The sequence below is a fragment of the Astyanax mexicanus genome, chromosome 12, assembly GCF_023375975.1.
Source record: "Astyanax mexicanus isolate ESR-SI-001 chromosome 12, AstMex3_surface, whole genome shotgun sequence".
NCBI lineage: Eukaryota > Metazoa > Chordata > Actinopteri > Characiformes > Acestrorhamphidae > Astyanax > Astyanax mexicanus.
Genome location: NC_064419.1, coordinates 47,119,762 through 47,145,576, shown reverse-complemented (window position 1 = coordinate 47,145,576; position 25,815 = coordinate 47,119,762). Strand labels below are relative to the sequence as shown.

The 25,815-nt window shown below is 39.6% G+C and overlaps 2 protein-coding genes across 8 annotated transcripts in view; both read left to right on the top strand.

Annotated features, from left to right (window-relative positions):
- kdm5bb (lysine (K)-specific demethylase 5Bb) overlaps nucleotides 1-10,307 on the top strand; it is a 53,742-nt gene extending 43,435 nt beyond the window's left edge. For 2 of the 4 annotated variants that reach the window (XM_015600863.3, XM_007231674.4), the window contains 7 exons: nucleotides 710-889; nucleotides 1,575-1,733; nucleotides 2,985-3,458; nucleotides 4,491-4,563; nucleotides 5,103-5,299; nucleotides 6,985-7,248; nucleotides 9,490-10,307. In XM_015600863.3, the coding sequence (XP_015456349.3) occupies nucleotides 710-889; nucleotides 1,575-1,733; nucleotides 2,985-3,458; nucleotides 4,491-4,563; nucleotides 5,103-5,299; nucleotides 6,985-7,248; nucleotides 9,490-9,636 (1,494 nt within the window). In that variant the 3' untranslated portion in view covers nucleotides 9,637-10,307. Of the gene's footprint in view, nucleotides 1-709; nucleotides 890-1,574; nucleotides 1,734-2,984; nucleotides 3,459-4,490; nucleotides 4,564-5,102; nucleotides 5,300-6,984; nucleotides 7,249-9,434 lie in introns of all 4 variants that reach the window. The other 2 variants (XM_015600864.3, XM_007231675.4) reach the window with 1 other exon arrangement.
- Nucleotides 10,308-11,518: 1,211 nt separating this feature from the next.
- On the top strand, nucleotides 11,519-24,324 carry LOC103035089 (leiomodin-2). 4 transcript variants are annotated; one of them, XM_049486033.1, is made up of 4 exons: nucleotides 11,519-11,864; nucleotides 19,669-21,636; nucleotides 23,193-23,238; nucleotides 23,832-24,324. In XM_049486033.1, the coding sequence occupies exons 1-4, from the start codon at nucleotides 11,616-11,618 to the stop codon at nucleotides 23,933-23,935; spliced, it is 2,367 nt and encodes a 788-aa protein (XP_049341990.1). In that variant the 5' UTR covers nucleotides 11,519-11,615; the 3' UTR covers nucleotides 23,936-24,324. The 4 variants fall into 4 exon arrangements, with proteins under 4 accessions (XP_049341990.1, XP_049341989.1, XP_049341988.1 ...); XM_049486032.1 differs by having other exon boundaries at nucleotides 19,657-21,636; nucleotides 23,193-23,229; nucleotides 23,832-24,323; XM_049486031.1 differs by having other exon boundaries at nucleotides 19,657-21,636; nucleotides 23,832-24,323.
- Nucleotides 24,325-25,815: the final 1,491 nt, after the last annotated feature.

Below are 25,815 nucleotides of genomic sequence, written 5' to 3'. Positions count from 1 at the left end.
TACTCAGGCTCATTTTCTGCTCTTCTCGCGTCTTTTTTCCTTCTGTTTGACATAATGTCAGATATGATGTAAAGGCTGGATTTGGGCCACATTTACCTGCTGTTTGATCGTATCATAAAACGCTTTTCAGATGCTTCCGTCTATGCAGACTGGGTTTCTTGCATAGTTGCCATGATGGTGTGAGAAAATGCTGTTTAATATCCTGACATCGATGTTAAATGCATTAAATGCATTAAAGCTACCTCTCTAAACTCTAAACTGCCACAATAACTCAATAAACTGTGTTTAAACTGCCACAATAACATGAGAATGCATGTTAAGTTTGTACAGCAGGATTGTGCGTTTGGGTAAGGATTAAGTGTTGTATAATTAAGTTGGCTTAATTTACTGTTCTTAGAAATCTTATCTTAATCATTATTCTATTCGCATATTTTAAATGCTACTCCTCCCACAGCATTCGATGTGGAAATGAATGGACCTTTTTCATTCGTTTTATGGCCACTTTTGAAGGGGGGAGGGGGATTTATTTCCCCCTCCTTTTTAGCACACTTTTCCAAGCCATCCACTGATGTTGTTTTTGAGTCCAAAATACTTAAAATCTTGTGTAATATTTGTGTACTAATAAAAAAAACGTGTAATAATTACTGAATTCTTTCTCTCTTTGTCTCTCCCTATCTCTCTCTCTCTCGTTGTCTCTGTGTGTGAGCAGGTGGGAGGTCGTGTTCCTGTTTTAGACACTCTATCAGACATGGTGCTGAGGGGCCGGGCGATTCCTGTGCAGCTGGAGCCGCTGGAGAGGCTGGAGGCGCTGGTGTCTGAGGTCCAGACCTGGCGGGAATCGGCAGCTAAAACCTTCCTGATGAAAAGCTCCTCCTACACTTTGCTGGAGGTGAGTGCTGATATTACACAGAACACCTGGATCACAGCTTGGCCTTATATTATAGCTTTGATTCAGCTGCAGCAATAATTCTTCAAGGTGTTTTTTAAAGGGCATTTTTGCTGTGAATCCAGTGAATCACTGCAACTTTGTCTCTTTTTGGGGTCGACACATTGCAGTCAATCACAGTTTTTGTCAGAGAATGTATAGAGAGGAGATTTCCCACTTGAGAATGTGTTTAATTAATGGGTTCATATGGAGCAATTGAGCAAAGGTAAATTTACATCCATTACTCGGGTAGGAGTATAGATACTATGGTTTTAAAAGCATCAACTCAAGCTTTTTACTCTTTAAGTAAAAGTGTAAAAGTACTGCTTTCAAAACTACTTAGAGTATAAAAGTAAAAGTAATTTAAGGGGTGTGATGGATCACAGTATAAACCAATAGGGAGTCGGAATGGTATATGTTTATACTTCTCTACATCCAATCACATTCAGATTCACTCTGATTTTATCTGGATGGAGAGGTTTATCTGGATAGGGGTTTTATTGAACGATGAGAAGCCAGAATGAAAACCAGCTGAAATGAAACAGGAGTAATGAGGCTATTTTTAAAAATGAAGGGCTTCCTCTAGCAGGGGAAATAGGAAGTGGCTCTTCATAAACTGGCTCTTGTTTATATCTCTCATCTTCTGCAGGTGTTGTGTCCCCGGTGTGAGGTGGGGAATTCAGTGAAGAGAAAGGTGAAGAAGACGAAGGGTGATGTGATGCCGTGTGGGAAGAAGAGAAGCGGGCGATTGGACAGTCTCAGCGATGTAGAGAAAGCTCTTTCAGACAGTAAAGACTCCGCCTCCGCTGTGAGTTATTACCCACGTCACACTCTTTACACTGATCACTGAAGAAAACGCAGAAAATTACTTTCTCTTATTAAAAATAAAATGTAACGGCTGCTACTATGATCGCTGGTTCAAATCCCGGTCATGCTGCTTGCCATCAGCTGATTTCACATGTATTGGAGGAGGCATGTGCTAGTCTTCACCCTCCTGGTGTTGTGGCTTCACTAGTGATAGGGGCAGTCCTAATGCGTGGGTTAGGTAATTGGTCTTGTAAGTTGGGGAGAAAATGGGATAAAAATTTTAAAGAAAAAATAAATAAATAAATTAACATCTATCTGTTTTCAGGTTAACTCCAGTATTGTTTTAAGCAGTATGATATGTAATAGACCAGAATTTAAAATCTTATTAAAGAAGAAAATCAAGATGTTATTAAATGACATCACTATAATGCTGTGAAAAACTTAGTATATTTCCATAATATTAACCATGTAAGTTTTCAATTAACATTTGAGTTATGGGATGGCAAAATTACATAAATTGTCTATTTGGTTGTATATAGACCAGAATTTATACGTTAAAATAAAAAAATGATGGAAAATTTTTATGTAATGGCATCACCGATGTCTTGAAAAACACTTATAACATAGTATAATATAATAAATAAAGTAATAGCATTGATTATGTATGTTTCAGGTAATAGTATTGTAAATAGTAAGAATTAAGTAAATGAATTAATTAGATGGTAAATGTAGGAAAATTTCAATTTGGCTGATATTGACCAGAATTTGGAGTCTTGTAAAACATTAAAAGATACTAAATATCTAAATCTTTAAACATCTAATTCTCCTGGATTAATAGTATATGTTTTAAGTGATATTGCAGTAGCAGTTTGGAGTAATGGAAAATTAAACCTAGAAAAAAGTGTCTGTTCAGTTTTCTTATAAAACCAGCAAATAAAACTGTTATCAAATGACACTATTAAATTCTTGAAGAAGCATTTCTCCTATATTAATGATATAAGTATAAAGATATATTACTGTAGTGTTTTGGAGTAATGGGAGGTCAAACTTCGGGGATTAGCACCCAAATGGCTAGCTTATGTACAGCTGTTGTCTTGTCCCTTATCTGGTGTGTTTATAGTCTTGGAGACACAAAGTGCCGAGTGTGTGAGTCTATTCCCCCTCCAATGTGTTTCTTTAAGAGTTAACATTATTGATTATGTCGACTAATCTTTCCAGCTCTAATAAGAAGGTTTATTTCTCTCTCTCTCAGATGGCGACTCTTGCTGAGGTGCGAGTGAAAGAGCTGGAGTCTCTGGCGTCTCTCCGTGCAGCTAACGAATCGAAGCTCCTCCCCTCGGCCGACAGCGGTGCTCTCAGGGTCTGCGTGTGTCAGAAGGCTCCTATGGGTGCCATGCATCAGTGTGAGCTGTGCCGGGAGACGTTCCACACCGTGTGTACCGGGGGGCCGGCGGACCCCCGCAGCGCTAAGCCGTGGTTATGTCCGTCGTGTCATAGATCGCCTAAACCTCCGCTGGAGAAGATCCTGCCGCTGCTGGCGTCTCTGCAGAGGATCCGGGTGCGCCTGCCCGAGGGAGACGCGCTGCGCTACATGATCGAGCGCACGGTCAGCTGGCAGCGGCGGGCGCGGGAGGTCATGGCGTCGTACGAACTCTCGCCACAGTCTCAGAAACACAAGGGCAGCTCGCCGTCACCGGGGCAGTCAGGAGCAGACAGCAGTGGAACGGTCAGTGTGAGGCTCATACTTGTTGCAAAAATGTTGCATATTTTAAAAAACTATGTTAGACACGTTTACCTTATTAAGATTATATAATATTACTGTAATTAATGTCTGGAGATACAATTCACAGTTTAAAGACCATTAATGAACAGTAAAGCAACATTTCTATAGCAATTTTACCTTAGCTTAAGGTCTTATTCCGCTAAAATCCACTTTTTCTTGTAGTGTGTGAAATACAGTAGGTCTCTCTGAGTTGTTTATGATGCTGCACATGATGAAACTCTTCCTCTTCCTCCATTGTCTGCAGCAGCTAGAAAAAAAAAATCAGAAAAACGAGTCGATCAGGAAAAGCACCGTGTCTACGCCAACCCGTGAATTAGTATTCATGGCCCCGCCCAACTCCGCTCGGGACCGCCCACAGGCAGAGCTGAAGCCGGGCAGTGACGCCATCTCGTCAGATAGGAGCTAAATAACAGCACTAGGAACAGCATGCAGTTCATTCCTGTGTTATTTGTGCGAATAACACATCAGTGTTTATATACTTTACCCAGTAATTCAGAGCTAAGAAACAAAAGATTAGAATTAGTCTATGGAGGAAAAACACCACCAGCCAACAAGTTAAAAGTAAAAATCCACCCCTGGGTTTTGTTTCAACTGCCTGGGCGGCTCTGCTGCAGCTCAGCCAACAAAACTACGGGGTGGATCTTTACTTTCTGGACCTGGACTACCCACCTCTGTGTGTAATTTAAATAGGTTTAAATAGGATCTCCGGTGGATTTGGTGTTTTACAGAGACTTTAAGTCTAGTTCAGTGGCTGAACTGCACTTAGCAGGGCATTATTACACATGTAAAAATTAACATGACATTGCAAAGACTGTTATTAGTGTAAAAATGTCTTTATTTTAAAATGTTTCTAACGTTTCTGCCATTGTTGTCTCAGGTGCTTGGGCTTAACATAACTTAAGCAATTTTTGACTGATATTGACGATTGACATTAATAGTATAATATTATGAATATATGTGTTTTCTCTTCTGCAGTCTCAGGATTGGAGCAGGTGCAGTCAGGAGCAGTCTGTCTTCTACATCGAGCAGCGCTGCATCCCACTGCAGGGTATGTACTGATTCAGCATGAAGAGAAACGGCACAATATTAAAAGTAATAAAAAAATGATCATGATTTTAACTGATTAATCACAGAATATTGTGGTGATTAATCCAGTTATTTTTTAGTGAATGACGCTACTAATAGATATATGGAAGCCAATTCCTGCCACTTGGAAAAAAATAAGGGTCCCTCACTAAGTCAGAATTATGACATACTAAGTCATAACTATCGTATAATTATGACTTTATATCTTCTAATTATGACCTACTATGTCATAATTATGACTTACTGTCTCAATTATGACTTTCTATCTCATAAATATGACTTTCTCTCTCATAACTCTGATTTAGTATCTCAATTATGATTTTCTATCTCATAATTATGACTTAGTGGGGGACACTTATTTTTTTCCAAGTTGTGTAAATAGGCTTCCATAGAAATATAATAGGGTTGGGTTGGGGGGACAGATGGTGGATTTGTACTAATAGAATTGTTTAAGGTTTGGCAGGTGTAGTTTAATGTATAATCTGTGTTTCTGTGTTGTAGGTCTGAGTGCAGATTTAGAGGAGCTGATGGTGGAAGGATTATTGCTGCAGGTTTCATTACCTGAGACTGAGCAGCTTTACACACTGCTACTGAACGGCCCTCCGGTCCAGCGCAGCCCCCAACACACACACTCAGCCCAGCACAGCCCTCAACACACACCCTACCAATCTCAGGAACTCGCCTCACCACACCGGGAGGTAGGTGTACTACAGTGCTACAGCCCGAACATGGCCCTAAATTTTCCATCACATTTCTTGGTCCTAGTCAGGCTCAAGAAAATGGTCTGTGATGAAGCCGTCTGTATTACAATGCTATTTTTATTTTCTAAAAAAGTTTTAATAGATTTTTTTTTGTTTTTTTAAATAAAATTTGCACAAGTTAGAATGTTATATCATCTTCAGGTTGCAATGTTAATTAACATCATTCTGAACTGATTTTTCTCATTCAAACATCCCAAAAATGTATTTAAAAAGCTCAGTTTTAACGCTATAGTTAGTAAAAAAAAAAATGTGGGGTTTAAATCGTGCTTGGGATTATAATTGCAGTTTATGGGTTGGGTCGGATTTTTGGTGTGCAGATCAGGACCAGTTTATCTACAGCATAAATCAGTGGGCAGGCTGGTGGAGGCGGTATAATAGTGTGGAGAATGTTTCCTGTGTAAACTTTGGGCCTGTTAATACCAATCAGTCATTACTTTAATGCCACCGCTTCAATCACTCAGCAGGTCATAGTGGCCATAAATTGATCATGGTGTGAACAGCCTAAACATGTATTTTTGGATTTTAACCATTGTACTTGCTGTTTGAATTTTTTTTTTACAAAAAAACCCCACACAATTGTTTCCAAAATCATTTGAGAGCAACTAAGCAAACCCTCCCAGTATTAGACGTATTAGTTTTATTACATAGGGAGGTGTGTAATTATACTTCAAGACATCTGTTAAATGTGTGAATTTTGTGTTTTGTGTTTGTATCTTAGTAAATCATCAAGTCAAGTCAAGTCAAGTGGCTTTTATTGTCATTACATCTGAGTACAGGTACACAGTGTGATGAAATTACGTTCCTCCGGAACCATGGTGCAACATAGAACCACAAGCAATAGACAACATAAAGTGCAGGAGTGACGACAGTGCAACATAAAATTATAAAATTATAACACTAAATAACAATAAATACAATAAATACAAAAGACGAGACAATTTAAAGACAGGACAGTGCGGTACCGATACGGTATAATAAGTGTATAGTGGGGATAAGGTGCAGAGATGTGTGACATACTGTAACATATAGAACATATATAATCACAGCAGTTACTGAGGTAGAGTTTATAGTTTTTAAGAGTGCAGCAAATAAAGTCATGTCAGCCTCTGTGTGCTGACTGGGTGTGTGTGTGGGTGAAGTTCAGTTCTTTGTGAGTGTAAAGGGGGGGGGTGTACAGTTTAGTTTTGTGTAAGGGGGGGGGGGGGGTACAGTTTAGTTTTGTGCGAGTGTGTTGGGTGAGTGGTGGGTGGGGTGGGGGTTCAGTTCTGTCTCTGTGCGTTGAGAAGTCTGACTGCCTGGTGGATGAAGCTGTTGCAGAGTCTAGTAGTGGAGGCTCGGATGCTCCTGTATCTTCTGCCGGACGGCATCAGAGCGAAGAGTCCGTGTGAGGGATGGGTGGGGTCGTCCACAATGCTGGTGGCTTTGCGGATGCAGCGTGTGGTTCATGGACTTGCTTGTTCGTGTTTTCCCATTTAGCACAAGCACAGACTAACCTGTGGTAAACATTTAGCATGGGGCGTGGCCAGCATCAGCTTATTTGCATAAAAGTGACAGAGCTCTTAAACTGCTCGTTCTAAAAGTTACTGAAACTGGTAAGAATTGTTTGGACTTGTCTTCAACAGAGAGACAGCGTTACCTCAGCGGAGAAGAAAGCAAAGCGGCGGATAGAGAGAGAGGAGCTGAGTGGGCTGGAGGTTCCGGTGAGGGAGCGAGGGATCACGAAGAGGAAGAAGCAGAGAATGAGCAAAGAGAAGAGGAGAGAGAGGAAAGCAGCGTCCGTCTCGGCGTCTCCAAACTACCTGTCTGACCTGTCCCCGTCAGACGACTCGGAGGAGGACATGATCCTCTGCCCGGCGGAGAGCTGCCGGCAGCCGGCGGGGGACGAGGTGTGTATGATGATGATGATGATGAGGATGATGATGAGGATGATGTGTTCTGTGTTGTGTTATTATTATAGATTTATTAATGATTTGTGTAATTGCTGTACAGTGGAAGTGTCAGACTGCACCCTGCACGTGTGGATCAGTTGTGTGGGTGTGTGTGTGTAGGGCTGGGTGATACTGTCCAAAAGCTTTTCATAATAATTAGTGTGAATGTGAATCTATAGGAATTTAACTTGGCCTGTCATGATAATTATCTTTAATATCAAGATTTGCAATCCTAAAAATAATTGCAAAAATTATTAATATTTATTAATATTAATTATTGTTTATTATTTTATGACCATGCAATAGCAGAATCTATCTAATGTATCTACTAGGGGTGGCCGATATGGCCCTAAAATAATATTGTGATATTTTATGGAGTTTTCATTATAACAATACTCTTGACGATATGACAAAGAATACATGACTGAAACAAAATGAACATTTTATTTTATTATTGCATACGATATGATATGGCACACCTCTAACTGAGATATTTAAAAAAATCAAAAATGTTATCAGGTTTGTAACAGAAGTCAATGATCCAGATTGTCATAATACTAATTATAATGCACTCCAAATATCTGCATATATCCAGAATTAAAATAAATTATATTGGACAGATATAGTACCTGATGTGATAATTAGGAGTGGGTGATATGGCACCATATTTCAGGGTATAATATTGTTCACAATTTTCAAAATTGTTGGCGATATTTTTGCGTATGATACGATACGGCTCACCCCTAGTATCTATACTCTTTTTTTTATCCTCTGAAGACCCTCTTGAGACATGACAACATTGCACTCAATTGATTGATTAAAACCAAGATGGCAGGAATCCCAGTCTAAAGTTTCTACAGCCAGTCCAGACTGAAAAATATCAAGGTTGGATAATAACTATGGTCCTATATTATACCATAAGTCGATAACATAATTATCATGACAGGCCTACAGTACATTCAACTAATTATCCAAATGTTTTTGGACTCCATTGTTCAGATCAGGGGTCAAAAGTTCAGCACAGTTTTCTGATCTCTCTGCTCTAACAGAGCTACTAAACCTGAAGATTTACTACAGCAGGTGAGTTTGAGTGATGTGTGTGGAAAAGCAGAGCAGAAAAGGCAAACAAAAAAACTAGAAATACAAAACTTGGCAGCGCCTTAGCAAACCAACACCTAAACAACATACACTGAATTATTTTAATACACTCACAAATTCAGACAACCCTACTTTGGGACTGAGGGTTAATACATGGTGATAAAGGGTTGTTATACTTTCTTTTGCTCATAGAAAACAAAGGCACACATCGCCACCTAGTGTTTCATTCAAAGTAACTGTTGCTGCTTTCCTCTTATAATAACTGATGCTGTTTGTTTATCAAAGGTGTCATTAGCATTCATATTCATTACTCTGTAGGTAAAGGTAAAGATACTAGTTTAAAATTAAAAGAGTAAAAGTACTGGTTTCAAAACTATTTAGAGTTTAAAAGTAAAAGTAATATAAGGAGAAAAAATAAAACCATTAAAGCTAAAAACAAATACAAAGGTTTAGGCAGTGCCTAAGAGCACCCAATGGGATGCACTAGGCTGGTCACTGTTTCAGCTGCATATATGTTCCCATATATGAAAATTAATGCATTTTAGTAGCTACAATGTAAATATATTAAAGAAGCTTAGTTTGCTTGAGTTTGCTTGGGTTTGCTTCTTGCTTGAGTGGGGGGCGTGTGCAGGTGTGATGGATCACAGTATTATAAACCAATAGGGAGTCGGAATGGTATATGTTTATACTTCTCTACATCCAATCACAATCAGATTCACTCTATCTGGATGGAGAGGTTTATCTGGATAGGGGTTTTATTGAACGATGAGAAGCCGGAATGAAAACCAGCTGAAATGTAATAGATAAATAATCGCTTCAGTATAGTTAAGTATAGATAACCAACATTTCTACTTATGTATTTGTTCTTCACTATTTGACACCTCTGATGTTTCTAACATGCATCAGCATCACACTCGCACACACTATTATCAAAAAAAAGAAGAATTTATCGATATCACTATAAATTGGTCCAGATCGTTATATCACCCAGGCCTAGGTGTGTCTGAGCGCGTGTGTGTTCTGAGTGTGTCGTCTCTCTGTTGCAGGTGTACTGGGTTCAGTGTGACTGCTGTAACCAGTGGTTCCATATGGTTTGTGTAGGCGTTTCTGCAAAGATGGCAGCCGAGGAGGACTACGTGTGCGTCTCCTGCAGCTCGAGGGACCTGGGCCAGCGGCGGAAATAAAGAAGGAGCAGAGAGAGGAGGCGAGAGAGGAGGCTGGGAGAGCGCGGAGGACTTGGAGGACTAGGGGAAGGACCGGTCCATCTCTTCCTTCATCCCTCATCCCTCGTTTTCCTCCTTTCTTCTTTTCCTCAGCCCTTCCCTGTGAACTGCCCTGTTCCCGGTTCTGTAACTGACCACCCCTCAGCTCCCTGTGACCTATGACCTCTTATTTTTGATCTTTGTAACGACGGTGCTATTTCCTCTATTTTATTTTTGTTCTGTTTGTTTTTTTTAAATCTGTTGTTCTGGATGATGCTACTTGGTCACTTTTTTGTATTTTTACAGCTTTTTTCCTCCTATTTGAATTTGAACTGTGTGGTTGTCTTTCTTTAAAGTCTTTAAAGGAAAAAAAAGAGGCTAAATGACTTAATGCTAAATGAAGAGTTACAGTGGGAATATTCCGTGGGTTTCCGTTTGTGTGCTGCTCCGTTGCAATTCGGGAGTCGGCAAGTCGGCTAAACCGTTCAGAGCACGTTGTGGAGAGGAAAAACAGACAAACAAACAAAAAAAAAAAAACAGGAACATTTTTCTCTTTTCCAGAGATTTCTGCATGCTGAACCAGAGACACAACTACACAGGACACTCGGCAACAATCATTTTTCACCAAAAATCTACAGTAAATAAATAAGAGAGAAAGAGAAACCTATTTTTTTGGATTGAAAAAAAAATAAAAACAAAAACCCACTGTTTAGTACACACTCGTCTGGGATTGTATCATATTTTTTCTCTGTTGTTTCCGTTTTTCGTTTTGTAGATTAGTTTATTTATCTGAGCAATAATAATAATGATAATAATGTCAGTCAGCCTTCGGGGGCTTGAGCATGTGTATGAACTGTGTGCTGTAGAGATGATAATGATAACGATAATGATATGAATATTGATAATGATAATGATGATTATGATAATGATGGTTCCCTATGTAGGAAGCCTATAAAGCGTAGATGGTGCAGTCTGGGTTGGTGATTAGCTATGTAGCAGCGAGAGGAGAGACATGTACAAAATAAACTGCCACAAAACCTGCTTGGGCTATTTTGCGGGGTGGGGGTGGGGGGGGTGTGGGGTGGTGGGAGGAGTGGGGATCTGGGTTAAGCTTGTTTAAGATGTCCCGGTTTATAGTGTGGAATAAAAACATTTTGGTCTAATATCTTCAAAAAAAAAGTCTGGTTTCTTTGTGTTTAATGTGTATCAGTGACCACATAAAATATTGGTATTAATTCCCATTCTTAATCCATATAATTTAATAGGATTACAACTCTGGAAAAAAATAAGATACCAATTAAAAATTATGATTTTCTTTGATTTTACCAAATTGAAAACCTCTGGAATATAATCAAGAGGAAGATGGATGATCACAAGCCATCAAACCAAACTGAACTGCTTGAACCAGGAGTAAAGGCATAAAGTTATCCAAAAGCAGTGTGTAAGACTGGTGGAGGAGAACATGATGCCAAGATGCGTAAAAACTGTGATTAAAAACCAGGGTTATTCCATCAAAATATTGATTTCTGAACTCTTAAAACTTTATGAATATGAACTTGTTTTCTTTTTATTATTTAAGGGCAGAAATCTCTGCATCTTTTTTATTTTTTTACGACATACTATATCGTAATTATGAGAAAGTATCTTGTTTTTATGAATACGTCAGAATGGTAAAATGTCAGAATTACGACATAGTATGTCGTTTCTAATAATTATGACATGTTTTAACGACATAATAACTCAAGAAAACGAGATAGTTTCTCGTTATAACGACATGTTGACTTTTTTTTTTTTTTAATAAGTGGCAGCAATACGCTGTCGTACAGAGGGGTTCAGTTGTGTTAATTAATCTCAATCAGAGCGCGCGCTGTTCTCGGGCCGGATTTGGGCATGCGCTGCTGATGCGCGAGCTGCTGGAATGTCCTGGCGCTCGCACGCGCACAGCGCGCTCTCAGCAGAAGCGCGTGCCTGTGGAGCGGTGTTCTCAGACTGAGGAGCTCCGGGGCTCCGGGGGCTTCAGCCAGCATGTCTCTGCGGCAGGAGGTGAGCGAGGACCCGGATCTGGAGAGCCTGCTGTCCGCGCTCTCCCCGGAGGAGGTGGAGGAGCTGGAGCGCGAGATGCTGCTGATTGACCCGGACCCGAGTGTTCCGGTCGGGCTCAGGCAGCGAAACCAGACCGACAAGCAGCCCACCCGGGGGTACGACCGCGAGGCCATGCTGGACTACTGCGAGCGCGAGACCAAGAAACTCATAGAGAGAGAGCTCAGCTTCGAGGTACCAATACCATCAGAACCAGGACCATAATATCAGAACTAGAACCAGAAATCATAGAGAGAGAGATCAGCTTCGAGGTACCAATAACATCAGAACCATAACCATAATATAAGAACCAGAATCATAATATCAGAACCATAACTCCTATAGAGAGAGAGAGATCAGCTTCGAGGTACCAATACCATCAGAATCAGAACCATAATATCAGAACCAGAACTCATAGAGAAAGAGATCAGCTTCAAGGTACCAATAACATCAGAACCAGAACACCAGAACTCAGAGAGAGAGAGAGAGAGCTCAGCTTCGAGGTACCAATACCATAAGAAACAGAACCATAACATTAAAACCAGAACACATAGAGAGAGAGAGAGAGAGAGAGAGAGAGAGAGAGATTAGCTTCGAGGTACCAATAACATCAGAACCAGAACTTATAGAGAAAGTGACAGGACAAGCTGTAACAATGCTTCTGGGGTAGGGCTGGGCGATATGGCCCTAAAATTATATCACAATATTTCATGTTTTTTTTCGTGATGACAATACTCTTGGCGATATGACAAAACACTGAATTAAAAAAAAAAAAAACATTTCAAGAATGCACTACTGCAACAAAATGAAAATTACATTTTATTATTGCATACGATACGATATGGCACACCCCTAACTGAGATATTAAAAAATACAAGAATTTATCAGATTTATAAGTCAATGACCTAGAATGTCATGATACTAATAATAATGCACTCCAGAGTGTGAATTTTTCTTTTCCTAAAAACAGCTAAAAAGTAGTACCCTGATGTGATAATTAGGGGTGGGTGATATGGCACCATATTTCAGGGTATAATATTGTTCACGATATTATGCCCTTAGTAAGGAACATGTATTTGTGAGATGAGCGGCAGAACTGAGTATATGGGTTGTGCTCATAAAATCATGTAAAAAATAAAAAAAGAAAGAAAACACATTAAATGAGAAGTAGTGTGTCCAAACTTTTGACTGTAACAAGACCCTCTTTACTTTAGCACTTGGTCACTTATTACCCACTTGTTCGTCCCACTTGTCAGCACATAATTAATGGCCAACTGTACTGCCAGCCTGTGCTGGATACAGCTGTAATTAAGACACCCATATACTATTTTTTTATCACAGTTTTCATGCATCTTGATATCATGTTCTCCTCCACCAGTCTTACACACTGCTTTTGAATAATTTTATGCTTTACTCTCCTGGTGCAAACATTCAAGTAGTTCAGTTTGGTGGTTTGATGGCTTGTGATCATTCATCTTCCTCTTGATTATTTTTCAGAGGTTTTTAATTTGGTAAAATCAAAGAAACTCATCATTTTTAAGTGCTCTCTATTTTTTCAGAGCTTTTTATATACATTTTTACATACTATATAATTACTCTTTTTTCAGTTATTAGTTCGTTTGTTTTTTAACATTTTGTACACTGGATTTCATCCCAATCTCCAGTTACTAATTGAATCTAAAGCGCTTAAATGGCAAAAATAATAAAGGGAAAAGACTTCAGACCGGTAGTTTAGATCCTATACAGACCTGGAAAAGATCCAGAAACCCATCAGATAGTTTCTCTGTACAGATGATCGCAGGACAAGCAGAGCTTAAGCTCAGAGCCCAGTTTACAAGGCTGCTAAGGAGACGCTGAACACAGAACACCCTGCAGCCGGAGGATCGGCAGCGCCGGCCCGGTGCAGATCAGGCCGTCAGGGATGCCAGACATGCTGCGCAGATCCTCCTTATCAACACTGAGCTTACAGCCGGCAGATGGTCTTCATAGGGGGCAGCTATCACCACTCTACACTTAGCGACCCGTCTTTAGCGCTGAGCATTCCCACAGTCCGTACACACCATCTCAACTATCTCACAACATCCCATCTCCCTGATCTGAGTAAAGAAGTAACAGCTTGCAAATGCACACATAAATGCTATAGGACCTTGTGGCACGGCTCAGCTTTTGTACCTGAAGATCTCCTTTCATTACATCCACTTGTTCTTGTTCTTTGTGAAATACAGTAGGTCTCTCTGAATTCTATATAACATGAAACTGAAACACCTGTCATTTTAGTGTGGGAGGTTTCATGGCTAAATTGGAGCAGCCTGGTGGCCAATCTTTATTAATTGCACATTGCACCAGTAAGAGCAGAGTGTGAAGGTTCAATTAGCAGGGTAAGAGCACAGTTCTGCTCAAAATATTGCAATGCACACACCATTATGGGTGACATACCAGAGTTCAAAAGAGGACAAATTGTTGGTGCACGTCTTGCATCAAGAGCCACGGTATCCAGGGTAATGTCAGCATACCACCAAGAAGGACCAACCACATCCAACAGGATTAACTGTGGACGCTTTAAGAGGAACCTGTCTGAAAGGGATGTTCGGGTGCTAACCCGGATTGTATCCAAAAAACATAAAATCACGGCTGATCAAATCACGCAGAATTCAATGTGCTCCAGCCTCAGCGCTGGAGAAATTCGAGAATCTAAGCTTACTGTAAATAAATTAATGAAAGCGCTTTAGTCACCCAAATAAATATAAATATGCGCTCGTTTTACTTTAAGAAAAATACTTTTTTTATTACAGTTTTGTTTACTTATCACTTAGCGCTATCTTGGTTTTTCTTTTCTTTCTCTTCCTTTCTTATCCTTCTTTTCTGGATTCCTGATGGATAACTCATCATAATTCATAATTGCTGAAGTTCCATATTTTGCCGACTGCAGGAATGACGAACCTGACTGGCTGACTACTGTCAGTAATTAGTGGCTAGTGGGAGGCGCCCCTTTGAGGGGGATTTTGAGAACAGTGCTGTTGTGCTTTCCTGTATTGACCGTCACAGCATTTAAAAAGGTGTTCACACATTTTGTTGTTGCATTTAATTAATTTATAACCATTTGTGGGCTGGTGGCCCCAGTCCAGATTTGCAGCAGTTAATGTATAAGGGTTTAAGCCCCACTGTTTATTGGTAGTTGGTTAGTGATGATTTGGTTGTAGGTTCGAAACCTGGATTCACCAAGCTGTCACTGGTTTATAAATTAGATTTTTTAATTCAGCATGTTATGCCAAGCTCAGAGGAGTTCTGTGGACTTTCTCAAGGCTTGCTAATGTTGTTATCAAATCCTGGAAATGTATTTTTGGACTAATTCATCAAGGTAATCCAGTTTTGGCTCCTGTAAAAGACCATCAGCGCTGAACTGAGCAGTTTAAAGTTGTCAGCGTCGTCGTTCTCAGTCGATACAGTTTCATTTCCCCAAAGCATCCTTATTTTCACATACCACTGAGGAGAAAGTCCAAACAGTCCTCAGAGCAGAATCTTATAAATGCCGGGCCTCCGCCTGAAGACGACCCAGAGGCCTAGTTTAGCTCTCAGCGCTTCTGTTGTGTTTACACTGCTGTAAACACCAGCCTGGATCAGGGTTCAGTTTCCACCCTGACGCTGAAGCCGTGGGCACCACAGGACTTGTTATTCTCTTCACAGATCTGAAGTAAACTGATGCGTCGTACTGCTGTTATAATAGTATGGGATCCACTGTTTGAATTTAAGCTGAATCTCAGGAGAACGTGGGTCATGCAACAAGACAACGACCCTATACACAGAAGTCGTTTTTAGTATATTTCAATTATTCATGTAGCTGTAAAAACAGGGTTTTATTAAATGTGTAATTCCAGGTTTAAAAGTCTCATTCCATCATTTTTTTCACTGTTTTTTGTTTTGTTGGCTGAGCAGCAGCCATTTGTTTCTTAGCTCTGAATTACTGGGTAAAGTACATAAACACTGATGTGTTATTCGCACAAATAACACAGGAATGAACTGCATGCTGTTCCTAGCGCTGTTATTTAGCTCCTATCTGACGAGACGGCGTCGCTGCCCGGCTTCAGCTCTGTCTGTGGGCGGTCCCGAGCCGAGGGGGGCGGGGCCATGAATACTAATTCACAGGTTGATGTAGACACTTTGCTTTTCCTGATCGACTTGTTTTTTCTGAATATTTTCTTTTATTAGATACTGCAGACAATGAAGGTTGAGGAACAGTTTCATGTGCAGCATCATAAACAACTCAGAGAGACCTACTGTATTTCACAAACAACAAGAAAAAGAGGATTTTAGCGGAAGGACACCTTTAAATAGTCAATAAAATCCACAGGCACAGTTTTCTGATAAGGCCACAAACAGTGGGAAATATTATATTGAAAGCATTTACTTTGTTATTTACTGCCAAGATTTAAGGGTATTCTTTTACACTTTTAAGTTTTTAGTTTATATGCCTGTACTAAATGCTGTATTAAAACAAAATGTATTTTGGTAGATTTTTTTTTTAATGCTAAAAATGTATTTAATTTAGTTATTATTATATTATGAAAAGTTTTAAACTATTACATTGATACTAAATCAAAGTTTAACTTCTATGTTGTGGCGGAAAAAAAAATATCCCTGAAATTAAAAATATACATATTTTAGAGGATTTGCTATTATTTTAGGGTAATATCACCCACTCTCATGTTAAACCCAGATGGTTAACAGGTGTTTAGCTCGTGTTTGTGTTGGTCGGAGCTGAGGCTACAGGCTGTAACAGCTGCTGCTGAAGGCCTGAGTAATCTGATCCACAGTAACGATCTGAAGACTCTGTTTAAACTCTACTGAGACAGCGTGACGTTTATATATATATATATATGTGTATATATATTTTTTTTTTCTGTGATGTATTGAGTTTTACTGCATAGAGAAAGTTATACATAAAAATAAAATAAGTTATACAAAAGTTATATAGGATGAAAATAATAATGTTAAACTAATTATTATTTATTTAGTTATGTATTAATGAATTATATTATTAATTTATTAACTGAATCTTGTTTGTAAGAGCATTAAAGGCAGAAACAGCATTTTCTTTCATCACTGGAACATAACTCAGGTCTGAAAGGGTTAAAGAAGAAATCACAGAAAGTCTAAGTCCCGACCCAAATCCAGTAGAATTAATGTTGTTGGATCTGAAGCAACAATTAATGGGTGGAAACCCAGTAATATAACAGAGTTGATGCTGTTTAGTACGGAGCAATTTGGCAGGGCTGAAATGCAAACGTTTAGCTGCAGTTATTGCAACACAAGTTTTATATCTGCTCGCAGATCTGTAATGTTGCACTATTTTCTAAGTCTAATATTTAGTTTTATTTGTTTGATCTACTTTTATAACGTTTTATGTTGGATTTACACAGAAATACAGAATAATTTTTAGTGTTCGTGAACCCTATATAGGCCTGTCACAATAAAATAAAATTGTGAACGATATTATTTTGCAGAAATTATTGCGATAAACTATATTGCTGCCATTTTTATACCATTCATTTGGTACTAATAAAATAATAACATAATATTTAACAGATTAATTAACTCTTTTAAAGATAAGTTTAAAGACCTAATTTTGAAACCTGAAAAGTTGCAGCTTGAACTAAAGTAGGTTATAGTAGATTCTTCAGTGTGTACTATATATATATATATATATATATATACACACATACACACACTGCAAAGTGCGGAGGCAGGGGAACCCTGGTCCCACCCCACACCATGACGTGCAGCCCCGGTCTGTCCCAGCTGGCCCACGTTGAACCGGCATTAAACCCTGCCTCAACCTTCACTCAAGAGATACTCTGATGGTGAAAGGAAGGCTGAGGCAATATGAAGCTAAGAGACACTTAAGTTAAGCAACTAGAGCCACGCTGAGCCGTTACTATGCTTTTTTAAGTTTGTTTTGGGTGTTGATGGAGGGCGTTTTTCCTAATAAAGGTGTAGCCACGCCCACAGTCACAATATATGTAAGTGCAAACACAAATGACGATATCACGATTATTAAAATGATTGAGGTCATGTTCATTTATTGAACGATAAGTCGATAATGTAGTTATTGTGACAGGCCTAACCCTACAGTTCACTACTGTAGATTAAATTAGAATTAATTACATTTCAGAAAATCTGAGCATTTTAAGAAATAAAGAGCAAGTTAAAATAAAGTCAGAGAAGGCTTGGTTTAGAGTTTAGTATGTAGATCTGAAGCTGTAGCAGTGCTGCTCGCTCTTCAGAGGGGAAAGTGATTAGAACGTGGCCAGATGTTGAAGAACTCTGGTAGGTGGAATTCCAGGCGTGAGTGTTCCGTGCATTGCTGCCTTATAAGGGCACGTCTGAGACGTCTTAGACATCTTCAAACAATGGCACACAAATCTGCCAAGCTCATTCCCCACTGATGGAGGCTAAGAATAGCTCTCAGAGTTCGGACGTGAGCCCCCGTGATTTACCATCACTTTAGATCTGGTGTTTTGGTGAGAAGAACCCTTAAAAAGATGCAGATTTTATGTGAAAAAGTCTGATTACAGAAGACAGATGAAGTGTAGGCTTCAGCAGAGCATAGCCCAGAATTTACTAGTGTTCCCTGGATGATGAGCCAAAGCTACAATCAGAGAAGTGGATTCTCGCCACGAGAGACACTGACCATTAAAGGACTCGCTTACTGAACATTCGTTAAAGTACTAAAAGAAAAGCAGCTGTTCATCCCAACTGAAAACCTTTGGAATATAATCAAGAGGAAGATCACAAGCCATCAAACCAAACTGAACTGCTTGAATTTTTGCACCAGGAGTAAAGCAGCATAAAGTTATCCAAAAGCAGTGTGTAAGACTGGTGGAGGAGAACATGATGCAAAGATGCATGAAAACTGTGATTAAAATGCTGTTTTGTGTCTGTAATGCACAGAAAAGAAGACACTAATATTGTACTATAAAATCTATATAGCAAAACTAGAATATTAAATAGTTTTGTTTTATTTTCTATTGGATTGGAAGCCTGTGTGTAATACTTTCTTAATACAATATTTCAAATCAACCTTTTTTTTCTCAAAATCCATTCCTAAACAGTAACAATATGATTAAAAGGTGTTCTAAATCATATTAAATAAGTATAAATGAGCTGTTACTTTGCCTCAATGGATTACATTTTTCTAGTGTAGTTACTGTATAATTGGTTTATAAACGTGTTCATTGGCTGGTTTATGGTCTGTTCTGATGGACAACAGCTCTCAAATTGTGTTATTAGTGTTATGTACAACAAACATTTAAAAATAAAGATATATCATAAAACATGATGTCCATTGTAATGAAAGCACGGTCTGAAAGGGTTAACATACTCACATTTGTCATATTTTCAAACAACCCTTTTTATTATCAAATCATTCAAAGATAACCTGTTTTTTGCATTATTGCACTTATGGTTTTTAATATTTTTTAATAATAGGTTCTTGCATTTTTGAATTTATACACATAATATAAAAATGTTTGTTTAGAAAGTGTTTTATATTCATAAACCTTGATCAACTATATTATAGTAGAGGAAAGTTGATCAGACATCATTCCTGTAGGCTATTTTGGAGCTGATTGGGCCTGTGTATCATTGTTCACATTGTTTGTGATTCCATTATTAGTAAACACTATTCCTAAATAATAGGCATATGTTTTTATTATGTGCTGCACTGTTCTTTTACATCATCCTGAACAGATTTCACTCATACAAACAGCTCAGAATTGTAGTTATACTCAGTTGTAATGCTCTACTTACTAAAATAATGTTTGGTTTAAATCAGGCTCTGGCTCATAATAAATCATAATTTATTGGGTGGACCAGGTCACGATTTTATGGGCCTATTAAGCGCTAGCTTACTAGTCATTCTCTGATATTATGATGTGTGAAATGCAATGATTTACTATTTAAAAGCTGCTGTGTTCTGTCTATTTTATAGGGCGAGTCTAAGGGCGAGTCTAAGGGCGAGTCTAAAGGCGAAGGCCGTAGACGAGACCGGCTCAGGAGGATGAGGAGCAGAGAGCACAGGAGCTTCTCCAGATCACGAAGCCGCGAGGCATCAGATAAGGACGATTCACTGAACGAAAAGGAAAAGAGACAGGAGGAAAAACCTGTGGACAAAAACTGCGAGGATGGAGAGAAGATTAGAGACGTTGACTTTAAGGAGTCGGACGCAAAAACAAAGTTGGAATTTCAAGGAACTGAAAGAAATAAAGATCAGACTGGTGAAGAAAAGGATAAAGAAAAGGAAAAAGATAAACAGACAGAAACTCCTAAGAAGGATCGAGGCGGCAGCAGGAAAACCTTGGACCTCATCTCTAAACTACAAGAAAAAAAGGACGATAAAAAAGAGACGGAAAAAAAGGAGCTGGAGAGCAAGAGAGGCGAAAACTCGAGAACCAAAGGGTTAATATCCAAACTACAGGCTAATAAAGAAGCAGAGGAGAAGGAAAAGAGAGAAAAAGAGAGGGATGTAGAGAGGAAAAGAGAGCAGAAAAATGAGAGCAGAACGAAAGGCCTTGTGTCCAAGATGGAGGACGCAAAGAACCAAACTGACACCGGCAAAGTGGGAGAACGGAGGAACCGACAAACGTGGAGAGATGTGGAGAAAGAAAGAGAAAAGAAAGACAAAGAGAAGGAGAAGGAAAAGGAGCTGGAGAAGAACGATGAGAAGAAGAAGAAGACGTACAACCAAAGAGATAATAATCAAAGAGAGAAAGAGCAGGAGAAATGTGAAGCGAAAGAGAAAGAGCGAGACAGATGGAAAGAGCGTAAGAAAGAGACTGAACTAAGGAAAGGGACGAATAACGAGAAGGACGTTACGAGAAAAGCTGAAACACGTAACAGAGAGAACTGCACCAGTGGAGACGACCAGTCCACCAAAACTGAAGACGATGACGATGATGGAGACGACTGTCTGGACAGCGATACCGGTTCCAGTATGTTTGACGACCTCTTGGAACAGGTGCGCAACAACGACCCGGAACTTACCGAACTTAACATCAACAACTCCGACGTGATTAAGAATGATACGCTGATTCAGTTTGCGACAGGACTTCGCAGCAACACTCACATTAAAACTTTTGCTCTCGCCAACACGAGAGCGGACGATCATGTCGCATTCGCCATTGCCGGGACCTTGCGGGGCAATGCGACGCTGACCGAAATCAACCTAGACTCCAACCATCTCACCGGAAAAGGCATCCTGGCCATCATCGAGTCTTTGCAGCACAACGCAACTCTCACACAGCTTCGCTTTCACAACCAGAGACACATTCTCGGAGGGAAGACAGAGATGGAGATGACTAAGGTCCTAAGGGACAACACTTCCCTGCTCAAGCTGGGGTATCACTTTGAGCTAGCCGGTCCAAGGATGACCATGACCAACATCCTGAGTCGAAACATGGATCGCCAACGGCAGAAACGCCTGGAAGCCCAACGGCTCGCCAAGCAGGACACCCAACCCAGCTCAGCCCAAGCTCAAACAAAAGTCCAAAAGAAGAAGGAGCTTCTACCTGAAACGCCGAAGCCCAAAGGAACACCGAGCTCAAAGCCCAACCATGTTGAGAAGAAAGAGTCCATATTAGCCAAAGTGTCCAAATTCAACAATCCTGCCACAGACCCCAAAACCACTCAATCCAAGCACTCACCTGGCCACGTGCCCTCTAATACACCAGGTAAAAAAGGTGGCGTCAAAAAGGCAGAGTCAAGCCCAGGACCCCCACCACCTCCTTCAGCCCCTGCTCCACCTCCCCCTCCTGCTCCAGGGCTGGACGTTCAGGCCCTGAGACGGTCGCTGAACCCCGTGTCCCAGCGCAAAGCGGACAGCGGCAGAGTTTCAGGCCGAGGATCGGAGAGGAGCTCCAGAGATCAGCTGCTGGACTCCATCAGGAACTGCAGTATGAACACACTCAAGAAGGTAAGAATATCAATAATGTCAATAATACAGCTCCAATATTCTCTGTACACAGTTCCTGCAGATTGTGTATAGGGTATAGGAGTGTTAATAGAGCGTTCAATAGAAACAATAGCATCCCACAAGTTTTTAAACAGGGATGGATCTGGAGATGCTGCAGGACATGGTATAGTATCTGCTAGGGTTGTGTTCAAAAGATCGATCTGGGCCCTGCTCCCTCTGGATAGATGGCGCTCTCTCCCCACATCACTCCTAGGGTGATGTCTGCAGCACAGGGCGTCTGTGATGTACCGGAGCCGAGCCGCTGCACTTTCCTCCAAGCGCGCTGGCTGCTCGGTAATGCTGCATCAGCAGCAGCTCGAAAAGAAGCGGTGGCTGACTTCACATGTATCGGAGGAAGCATGTGTTAGTCTTCACCCTCCTGGTGTGTTGGGGCATCACTAGTGATAGGGGGAGTCCTAATGAGTGAGTTGGGTAATTGGCCGTGTAAATTGGGGAGAAAATGGGAAAAATTAGAAATAAAATTATTAAAAAAAGTTACAAGGACAAAGACGAACTAGAAAGAACAAAAGCAGTGTGCAAACTGTGCCAAACAGAGGTAAAATATAGTGCCAATATAAAAATAAATCTATTCCAATCTCCGCAACCACTTATCCAGACACCAGTTCTGGTCATTATAGTTTTACACCTGCCATGGATATGTTATTCAACCAAAAGAGGGCCACCAAATGTCATGGTTTTGATTTAAATTTCAAAATAAAACTTAGATTTTTTCCAAAATAAATACTTTAAAATTCTCGACTCTTCCTCTCTCTGTGTGTCCCTCTTATAGATACACAGATACAGTCACAAACACACACAGGGCTGTTTTGTCTATGGGACACTATTTATTTTAAAGTGACAATCCAGCAATATGTAAATAGATCGATATCGAATCGTGGATTAAATCGTGGTTCGAATCGAATCGTGACCTTATGAATCAGAATCGAATCGATCCTGGAAATACAGATTGATTCCCAGCCCTAGTCCCTATAGAACATTGGTTATAGGACATCATTAACTTATTAATGTAACGTTGGGCTGTAAGTGCCTGTATTAAAGATCAAAGATTTAAAGTGATCTGGTATCGTACCACGGCATGACACCAGTTCCTCAACAAACCATTTATCTTGTTTCTGACCACAGTTCTTCTATACACTGATTAGTTGGTCATCTCCATCAAGTTTTTAAGTGATTATTTAATTTATTGAGGGAACAAATATATATTTAAACCATCCTGGCCCTATGTGAGCAAGTATTTGCCCCCTAAATGTAATAACTTTGACTAGACCATTAAAAAAAAAAATTGACTAGGCCACTCCAAAACCTTCAGTTAGTTTTTTGGAGCCATTCAGAGGTGGACTTGTTTGTGTTCTCTGGGTCATTGTCCTGCTGCAGAATCCAAGTACGCCTGAGCTTTAAGTCACAAGCTGCTCATGGTTGCATATTGGGAGACACCCCTTCCAAAAGATTCACTTTTGTCTTCTCAGCCCACAGAATATTTTCCCATTTTCTTTCAGAACGTCCTGGATGAGTTGTCTATGCTGGAGTCCCAACGTAAGAGATGTGAGGGGTAGTAAGTGTTTCTTTGGAGGTTGTTCTGGGTTCTTCTGAGACCTCCTGGATGAGTTGTCCATGCCCTTTTGGAGTAATTCTGATAAGCCAGTCACCAGTAGGCCCAAAAGTTTCACCAGTGTTGCATGTTTTGTCCGTTTGTGAATAATAGCTCTCACTGTTGTCTGCTGGAGCCCAAAGCCCTAGAAATTATGTGTGAGAGAGAGGGGTAGTAAGTTCTAATTTTGAGATTTAATCCATATTTCCCAAAGTGAGACCTGTAGTTCTTTGAATGTTGTTCTTGGTTCTTTCGCGACCTCCTGGATGAGTAGTCCATGCCCTTTTGGAGTAATTTCGGTAGGCCAGTAACCAGAGAGAGGGGTAATAAGTGAGGGGTTGTAAGTGTTAATTATAAAACTTTATCCATATTCACGCATAAATAAATAACAATCTATCTTCTGATCTCAGCAGTAGCCAAATAAAACCGCTTATACGTCACCAGGTTTTTTGAGTGTGTTAAAAAAATGTATTCATTTTGAGTACCAGTGATAATTTTAACATTAAATCATAAATCTTTCTCTCTTTTTGTTTCCCATTCTTTCCAGGTGGAGGTTCCGAAGCGTCTGAGGTAGCAGCAGGCAATAAAAACAGAAGAGGAGCGAGACACCTTTTTCAACTTTACCATCTTTTCCAGCTTTACGAGCTTTAAATCTCAAAGTGATCAGTGCGTTTGTCTTTAGGGTCTTACAGCGATAACAGTGCTGCAGTATTTATCAGAGGAACCCTGAATGCTCTGACAGACTAATCTAATCTAATCTCATGCACTAAAGAGAGAAAGTTTGGGGGCAGGAGACTGGGTGGGGGTTGGAGAGAAATAATAGAGAATTCTTTTAAAAGAAGAAATACAGGTAATTTTACAGGTTTTATAATGAGCACATCATACTAAACTAATGTACATCAAATTGTGTTTTGTTTTATCTGTGCATGTGTGATCTGTACACTTGATTCTTCACTGTGTTTGTTGAAATGCTTTGAAAATGTTTTAATATAAAAATACATCTGGAAATATATAACTGAACATGATTATTTCATTATGAGACTGCATTGATGCTTATTAATAATAAGAATATTAAGAGGTGCATCTCAAAATAATAACCTTACAAGTTAACCTTCCTGGAACCTTTTAAAAACATTGCTAAAAGTTTTTATAACGTTCTCTTACTGAACGGCTTTACAGAAGGCTGTAGTTTCTAAAACTGCCCCTTCGTGTATGGGCTTGTGTGACGCTGACCAGTGTTTCCTGTGTGGAATTAAAATTTGTTCGGTTCTCTTCCTGTGGCTTTTGCACTGCAACCTTTGTATAAACACCCTAAGTTCAAATGGAAAGTGCTGTAAACACAAGAAGATGAAAAGGCGGACCAGTGCTGAATACGGCCTGTTTCCTCCTGCGTTTCACACTGTCACCACACAGATGTTCATCGCTTATAGTCTTCTTAAAAAGATCTCAAAGTCTACATAGCTCTGGAAAAAATTAAGAGCTATTTATAGATATATGTTTGAGTAAAATGAACATTGTTGTTTTATTCTATAAACTACAGACTACATGTCTCCCAAATTACAAATAAAAATATTCTCATTTAGAGCATTTATTTACAGAAAATGAGAAATGGCTGAAATAACAAAAAAGATGCAGAGCTTTCAGACCTCAAATAATGCAAAGAAAACAAGTTCATATTCATAAAGTTTGAAGAGTTCAGAAATAATCAATATTTGGTGGAATAACCCTGGTTTTTAATCACAGTTTTCATGCATCTTGGCATCATGTTCTTTTCCTCCACCAGTCTTACACACTGCTTTTGGATAACTTTTTGCTGCTTTACTCCTGGTGCAAAAATTCAAGCAGTTCAGTTTGGTGGTTTGATGGTTTGTGATCATCCATCTTCCTCTTGATTATATTCCAGAGGTTTTTCATTTGGTAAAATCAAAGAAACTCATAATTTTAAGTGCTCTCTTATTATTGTCCAGAGCTGTATAGCCAGTCCATCACCTTAACCTTGAAGGGAGGGGATCATGCTCTGCTTCAGAATGTCATAGTGCATGCATGTAGGAATTCAGTTCCCTCAAATCATTTTTGAATAGTTTAGAAAACAGTTACATATATGAAATATATATATACATATGCTGTCTAGGCCTGCAGTCTATATGTATTGGGCAGAACAATTTTAATTTCTCTCCCCTTGGGAAAATTAATTGCCTACCCCTGCTGCAGGCTGTCAAAACTGCTATAGCACAGGAAAACAATCTGTCACTGTTGAGAGTGTGTAGATGAGGCACTTTGCAAGCAAGTGTATCCAATGTGTGTGACTAAAATCTTAGTGTAGTCATTGTGCTTTTAAACAATGTGGGCGGCAAAGCGCTTTGTGTAGTCCACCTCCACTTCCTGACCAATCAGATATGATCAGCAGCATTTATCTCTGAGCTCGTCTGAAACTCAAACAAGCCAGACGGTACAGAAACAGACAAAACAAATAATTAATATATATTTTTACCTAAATGACGAGTTCTGGACTACCCTGTCTTTAAGTCAGT